This window comes from Fukomys damarensis, unplaced genomic scaffold, assembly GCF_012274545.1.
Source record: "Fukomys damarensis isolate Sample0158 unplaced genomic scaffold, DMR_v1.0_HiC HiC_scaffold_24, whole genome shotgun sequence".
Classification (NCBI taxonomy): Eukaryota; Metazoa; Chordata; class Mammalia; order Rodentia; family Bathyergidae; genus Fukomys; species Fukomys damarensis.
The window spans coordinates 1,109,778-1,117,490 of NW_022900936.1; the positions used below are offsets into that span (position 1 = coordinate 1,109,778).

General features: G+C 60.6%; 1 protein-coding gene across 1 annotated transcript in view; it reads left to right on the forward strand.

Annotated features, from left to right (window-relative positions):
- The first annotated feature begins 62 nt into the window (after nucleotides 1-62).
- The window catches only part of Slc19a1 (solute carrier family 19 member 1), an 18,237-nt gene continuing 10,586 nt past the window's right edge, over nucleotides 63-7,713 (forward strand). Inside the window, 4 exon segments of the mRNA XM_010636413.3 lie at nucleotides 63-192; nucleotides 3,298-3,540; nucleotides 6,718-7,245; nucleotides 7,247-7,487. Of these exon segments, the coding sequence (XP_010634715.1) occupies nucleotides 3,352-3,540; nucleotides 6,718-7,245; nucleotides 7,247-7,487 (958 nt within the window). The 5' untranslated portion in view covers nucleotides 63-192; nucleotides 3,298-3,351.

Consider the following 7,713-nt stretch of genomic DNA (forward strand, 5'->3'; position numbering starts at 1 on the left):
CGCCTCACGAGTCCCACCTCCCAAGGGGCGTGATTAGGGTGGCCGCGCCCCTCCCAGCATGCCCCACGCCCGCCGCGCTGCATTGTGGGCGCTGTAGTCTGCGCGTGACCCGCTTCATTGTGGGCGAATGAGCCCAGGCGCCAGTAGGTGGGAGCGAGAACTGCACGCGACCAGGGCTGCTGGCCACGTGTGGTGAGTGCAGGGTGCTGTCCGGAGTACCTGGGGGAGTGCGGGGTGCGGGCCGGGTCCCTGTCAGGTGCTGTGCAGCAAATCTAGGTTGGTGGGTGGGTGGTCCGTGGCTGTACCCCCACCCCAGGAATTAGGAAGGGCCTTGCTCTGGTGAAAGGGAAGGTCTTTATAGCGCTAAGGAAAATGCCTAAATCAGAATAAAAGTGACTATCTCAGGGAGCCTGGGGCCTGTAGCTGCTGCTCCTTACCACTTCCTTTTGGTTGCCCTTGTTGTGGCTCTGCCCAGCCTGTGCAGGTAAAGGTCCTCTTAGGACGGATCTTTGTCCACAGCTACATTTGTCCAGGGCTGCCTGGGCCTCTTGGCTCCCTTCAGCGGGGAGCCAGAGGTCCCTGGAGCCTGGTGGGGGTAGAAAGGGAGGCCAAGTTCCTGAGACATACTGGACATTCCTCTGGGACCCCTGCTAGGAAGCTGGTCCCCTGGGGCGTCTGGGTTTCGCTAAGCACGTGTTTATGGAGACAGTCCAGGAAGGCACCGGGCCTACAGGGAGACCTGCCAGCTAGGAGGTTGCAGACTTGGAGCATGGTCCCAGGAGGAGTGCAGAGGTGTATTTCACAGAGCCCACTCTGTGGAGGACATGCCCGACCCCTTGGCAATCACGTGATCAGAGAACAGGTCCCAGGAGCTCTGGTCAATCTGCTGGGTCTCCTCACCAGGATGAGGGCATCCCCGCTCTGATGCGGCACTGTCCGCAAATGGCCGGATGGGGCGGAGGCAGTCACCTGTAGCAGCTCTGAGCTGGGCTGGGAAGGTGGGTGACGCTTGCAGGAGGCAGCTTTGGTCAATCCCATGTATGTTATGGGTCTCTGGACATCAGCTCAGGTGAATCCTTCTCTGTGGGTCACTTCTGGGGAGTCAGGCTCCCGCGTGTGTGCATAATGTCCTGGAGGATGAGCTGGGCAGCCCACTTCTGGGGCCCATCTCAACACAGGTGGGGGCTGCCGTGCCAGGTCTGGATGTCCATACCACTTCAGTCCTGAGAGTGGCCTCTGCTGGTGTGGTGAGCCACCTCCTGCGGCTCTCCTGTGGGACATGTCGAAGGCTGGGGTCCTGGGCTGCCGTGGCAGTGAGCTGGATGTGGTGCCACCTGGCCTGGCCTGCCCCGGCTCTCCCTGCAGGGCTGCTGTGGGGAGGCTGAACCCGGGCCTCCCTGGCACTCAGCCCTCTGCAGCTGTTTCCACTCGCTCCAGGGGAGGTTGGGAAGAACAAGACCAAGAAAAGCAACCTCAGAGTTAGTTCACTTGAAGCAGCTTGACCTGTGCCTGTGTCTCTTCCCTGGTGTTCAACAAGTGGCCAGGCCCTGGCGTAGCTTCTTGCTTTCATTTTGGTCCTCTGAGGATGTGGGCCCTGTCCCAGGCCCTGTGACTTCCGGGGTAATTGCAGCTGCTGTGAATCACCCTGTCCCCCCTGCTGGGGCTCTGGAATTCTTACAGCTGTGGAATCCCAGCAGCCCAGACCAACAAACTCCCAGGCTCCTCTGTGACCCCACACTCTCCCTTCTCACAGAAAGGAAGCTGTTGGCATCTAGAGCATGGGGTCCTGGGCAACCTAGCTGGCCACCTGCATTGCCTGTGCACACCAGTGGCTCCACAGGCCCCCCTGGTTTCCTGGGTCTCTGTGTCCCTCAGAGAGGTCTCAGCCAGGGTCCAAGTGCTGGGCATCTGGGCCCCCAGAACCGGTCTGTGTCACACCTGAGCTTTCTGTCCCTGCCTGAGGTCTGGGGGGGATACTTCCTGCTTCCGGACCCTCTGCACATGCCCTCCCTTTGCAGTGGTGGGAGCAGAGTAGCCTAGGCACCTGTGAGCCAGCGCAGAAGGGATGGGTGGTCCACACACTCGAAACTACCTGCCTCCTGTGGCTGAGCATGCTGCTGTCTGCACCAGCATGTCCCCACCGCGCCTTAGCCACAGGTGACACAGGCTGCTCCAGACCCAGCCTGTGGGGGGAGGTCGGCCACTAGACCTTTAGGTGAGGCTGGCTTCCCGGTTGTTGTGGGTGGTGCCCACAGAGCACCTGCCTCCTGGCAGCCCACCTTTTAGCTGCAAGGAAACTGGCAGCAAGAGGCACATCAAGGCAGGAAAGTAAAGTCAGGCTGTACTGACATGGTAGGCAGGTAGGGATGACCTTGCCCCATTAGACAGGACAGCCAGCAGCGGGACACATTCTCAGTGCCAGTGGGTGGAGCCTCTGTCCTGGACAGTATTGGAAGACAAAACTGAGCAGAAACCTCACATTGCCCGCTCGGAGCACCCAGCATGCCCCAGACCTGTGTGGTGGGAGGCCAGCCCCAGGGACATTAGGTGGGACGGCTGTTCTCTAGGTGCTCCCCTGGGATGTCACCTCTGTCTCCCGCCGCAGGCTTTGGGCTGCTCCTGAACATGCGGTCCTTGAGCTCTGTCCCCTGTCCCTTTTCACACCTTGTTTTGCCCACCGCTGCCCTCAGCCCCTTTGCCCTTCCCCAGCCTTGGAGAATCCACACCAGTGGTCCTCCGGCCTTCGGCTTGTGGCAGGTGCACACCATTCCTCTTGTCCCCTCTCTGGCCCTTGGGTGCTACTAGGACAGCAGCTTGCATGGGACACGTTGGGTTCATTCACCTCTGCCCACACCAGTGGCCAGTGATGCTGCCTGCAAGGCCCGTAAGGGAGATGGAGGGGATGTGCCCACACCGTGTCGGTACACAGAACCAGTGCTGTGCCTCCAAACATGAATTTAACATTGTTACTATTAATATTAATAAAATCAGTGTATTGGTTTGTTAACTTGGCTTTAATTAACCTTTAAATAATTATATGGGCTGGTGTCAAGGCTGGAGGATCCTGTCTGCCCTGGAGACCCAGCAGACAGTGCCAGCCTGGTATGGGACTGGACTTCTAGGCTCAGGTGGTTCTCAGGCTGACACTAAGGACTGGTCAGGGACATGGCTCTGGGCTGTGGCTCTGTCCAAGCTCATGCTGGCTCCTAGCTGAGGGGGCAGCAAGAAGAGCCCTGTGGGTGGGAGGGGTGGCGGGGCCCGTGCCATACCACCCTGACTCTCAGTTCCTCCCTCCAGGTGGAGTGTCACCTTCAGTCCCCTCCAGGGTCCTGTGCAGGCCTGGGTGGAGCGATGCCCTCGGGCCAGGCAGAGGAGAAGCAGGCACCAGAAGAGGAGCCCGGTCCCAGCCCAGAGCACAAGGCATGGCCCTGGCTGGTGTTCTTCCTCTGCTTCTATGGCTTCATGGCGCAGATGCGGCCAGGCGAGAGCTTCATCACCCCGTACCTGCTGGGACCGTGCAAGAACTTCACTCAGGAGCAGGCATGTGGACACGGGGTGCTGGGGGACGGGCAGTACTGGGGGTGGGGCTCTTCTCACGCTTGGCCCTCAGCGGCCGAGGCCGGGGACGGTAAGTGGCTGTGGGCGGTCACAGGGTCTGGAGGGCCTGGGTGGCTCTGCACCTGCTGTGCCCCTCAGATTGCAGTGGGAGACAGATGTGACATCCCTGGATCTTGCGGAGGGAGCCTCTGTCTGCTCTCGGTGGGGGGCCAGGAGCTGGTGACTGCAGGCTGGCCACTCTGGCCTCCGTGTGAGAAAGCCCTCAGCCAGCTGTGTCCAGCCTGCTGGGCTCCTGCCTCCACTGGGGACTGAGCAGCTCTTTGTGGAAAGAGATTAGTGAAGGAATTTTCCTTTCACTCAGCCGTGGGACAGAGGGTTTATTAAAACACTACAGTAAGCTTAAGCCCAGACACGAGGCCAGAGCCAGGCGTGTTCTGTCTTGAACTCTGTTGCGTGCGTTGTAAACGTGACCACACGAGGAGAGGGTGACAGCATCCTCACCTCCCTGCCTCTTGCATTCCCACTGGGTTCTCTGCCCTCACCCAGGCACCAGCATGTGTGTGAAACCTCTGTTAACATGGGACAGCTACCACAAAAATGTTAGAAATCCTGCCTTCGTGCCCGTGTATAGAACATAAATAGATAAAAAGTTCCAAGCCGGGCGTGGTGGCACATGTCTGCAATTCCAGCACTCTGGGAGGAAAAAGCAAGGAGGAGAGCAAGTTTGAGCCCAGCATGGGCAACTTAGCTAGACCTGTCTCAAAATTTAAGAAGGAGCTGGGGGTGTAGGTCAGTGCAGAAGCCCTGGATTTAATTCTCAGTACTGCACAAAAGGAAACAGTCAATCCAGAGGTTAACCCATTCCTGTGGCGATGGTCACAAGGCCCCACTGCCCCATGCCAGGTCCTCTGGCCTCGGTCCCGAAGGGTGCTGGGTAGCCTTGTCCTTGCTGGGCCTGTAAGGAGGGTCACGTTGGTGATGTCTCACAACGCATCCTCTAAGGGCCTTCCTCCGGGTCCTTCGATGTGGAGGGTTCATCTACATAGGACCAGGGCTGGTCTCGGGGCTCGCCTGCGAGCGGCCACAGAGCCACAAAGCGCTGCCGCTAGGGCTTCGCCGTGGAGTAAGCAGCGGCTCCCAGTGGCTCCAGCTTCTCATTAGTCCAGTCCTGCCTCCGGGTCCTGGCTGCACTGTTCTTTCCACCTCAGGCCTGGGCGACAGCCAGGCAGTGGTGGGTCTAGACACTAGACCTCTGTCAGCCCTGGCCTCTGACCGATAGCTGCACCCCCTGGGACCTTTGTGAGGGGCCTTCCCCAGCAGCTTTCCTGGGGGCTCCGGTCACAGCCTAGGGCAGGGCCTCTCCATGGGCACTGGCTGAGTCTGGGGGCAGTGGAGCAGGCTGCAGATTGGAGTTCTGGGGGTACAGAGGTATCTGTGGTCCACCCAGCCCTTGCAAGTGGTACCAGAGCTCTGCAGCAGGAGCCAGGGTAGGACCCAGAGGGGCCTGGCCTCTGCCCAGCCCTGGCTTGGAAAGCAGATTGCTGGGCCACTGTCCTTAAACTCAGGGTGAGGCTTGGCCCTTCCACCTCTGGCCTGCATGCAAGCCGGTGGTGGTGTGTCCCTGTGGTCCCTGAGGTGCTGCTGTGCTTGCACACCTGAGTGGCTCCCTTCCACATCCTGGTAGGGGCTGGCTGGGCAGCAGGTAGTCCTTGGATGTCCTCAGGATCACACCCTCGACAAAGACACAGGGGCGGCTGGGCCCCAGCGCGTTACTCAGCATTCTGGGGCCCAGCCTGCTCTGAGAGCACCCTGGAGGACCCCTGTGAACAGGGCAGAAGCCGAGGATCCCAGAGCCTTTGGGCTGCACCTTCTGGGGCTGCTCTGTGAGGTGCAGGGTTGGGAGGAGCCCCAGGCAGGTGAGACGTGCTGCTCTGTGTGGGGTCTTCTGACAGTCTCCCTGCGTCCCTATGAGGACTCATCTGCTGGTCCTCAGCCTGCCAAGCCTGCAGCTGGCTCTAGGGAGGCCAGCAGCACGTCTTGGGCCTGCAGGAGGTACAGCATGGCCAGGCACAGACCCCTGAATGCTGCCTTGGGTCTCGGGCCTGGTCCCTCAATGTTCAGGCAGTAAATTGGGGCTGTGGGGTGTTGCCGGTGGTCAAGTCAGGATTAATGCCTAAGGCTGGGTGGCTCCTGAGCCGTATCTTGGGAAGCCCAGCAAGGCCCATCAGCTCCCGTGTCCTACACCTGGCAGCTGTAAGGTGGGGTAGGGAGCCCCGGCAAAGCCACCCACCTCAGCCTGGGCCCTGTGTCTGACCACCAGGTGATGGTGTCTGGGCCCTTGTGGGGAGACCTCTCTGTAAGCGCCCAAGGCTGGGCCCACTACCCTCTGCCCTGCACCTGCCTCTGTGTCGGGAAAGGCAGCTGCTGTTCCACCAGGGCTGTGGTGTTCATTTCCCACCGTCCCTGGTTGTGCGGGCCAACCAGGGTGGGGTCAGGTGGGGCGGGCAGTGTCCTCATTCTTTCACACCCTCTTCCCCCAGCAGGCAGGGCCTTAGCCCTTGTGTTTCCTGGGACAGAGTCTGCCCCGAAGACCTGGTCTGGGACTTGGTGGGCTGCAGAGCCCTGGCCCTCTAGCCTTTCTTACCACTCCTCCCTCCTTTCCTCTCTGTCTCCCTCCTCTGTGACCTGTCCTGAGTGCTCCCTCTCCTCCTCCCCTTTACCTTGTCCCGATCTTTTCTTCCTCCTGTAAGGATGGAGGTGGCTTGTGCTGTCTTCTGGCCACGGTACTGCTCCCCATATTGTTAAATCAGGGCGCAATCTAACCAGATCTAGAGTCCAGTGAAGATAGGAGAGCCTAGATTAGTGTGATCCAGGCTGTGAGAACAATGGTTTTCCCTGCGTACTTGCCAGCTTTCTGGGAGCCACTTCTCCCTCCTCACTGCACGGGCCCAGCAGCTCCGTGGGCTGGGTCACTTAGGTCACTCCCTGACATCCTGGGTGGGCTGGTGCCGGGGTCAGGAGTGAGGAGGAGGTCACAGGGCCTGCAGTGTGGCAGAGAAGCAGTAGGCAGTGTGCGGAGTGGTCGGCTGGGGTGATGGATGCTGAGCAGGGCCGCCCCCAAGGCCCGGCATTGCTAAGGCCAGATGCCTCTGTCCGCAGGTGACCAACGAGATCACACCAGTGCTGTCCTACTCTTACCTGGTGGTGCTGGTGCCCATCTTCCTGCTCACTGACTACCTACGCTACAAGCCAGTGCTGCTGCTACAGGGCCTGAGCTACGTGTGCGTGTGGCTGCTGCTGCTCTTCGGCAGCTCGGTGCCATATATGCAGCTCATGGAGGCCTTCTACAGCGTCACCATGGCCGCCCGCATCGCCTACTCTTCCTACATCTTCTCACTGGTGCGCCCTTCCCGCTATCAGCGCATGGCCAGCTACTCCCGGGCCGCGGTGCTGCTGGGTGTCTTCACCAGCTCGGTGCTGGGCCAGCTGCTGGTCACAGTGGGTCGCGTATCCTTCACTGTGCTCAACTACGTCTCCCTGGGCTTCCTCATCTTCAGCCTGGGCCTTGCCCTCCTCCTGAAGCGCCCCAAGCGCAGCCTCTTCTTCAACCGCAGTGCGCCTGTGCAGGGGGCTTCGCCCTGTGAGCTGGACCAGATGCGCCCAGGTGCGGGCCGGCCGGACCCGCGCGGGAAAGCTGGGGCGCGTGCTGCGCACCTGCAGGGACTCCTTCCTGGTGCGCGTGCTGTATGAGCTGGGGACCAGCTTGCGGCTGCCGCAGCTGCGCCTCTGGTCCCTCTGGTGGATCTTCAACTCGGCTGGCTACTACCTGGTCGTCTACTATGTGCACATCCTGTGGAACGTGGTGTACTCCACCACCAACAGTGCCCGTGTCTACAATGGTGCAGCCGACGCCGCCTCCACGCTGCTGGGTATGGTGCAGCCCCGCGCCTATGCCCACACCGACCCTCCCTGGCCCTGGCCCCGGCCCCACCCCAGCCCCCTGACACACCCTGTTCCCAGGCGCCATCATGTCTTTCGCCGCGGGCTTCCTGAAGATCCGCTGGGCCCTGTGGTCGAAGTTGGTCATCGCGGCTGTGACCGCCACACAGGCTGGGCTGGTCTTCCTCCTGTACAACTCCGAAACATTTGTACAAC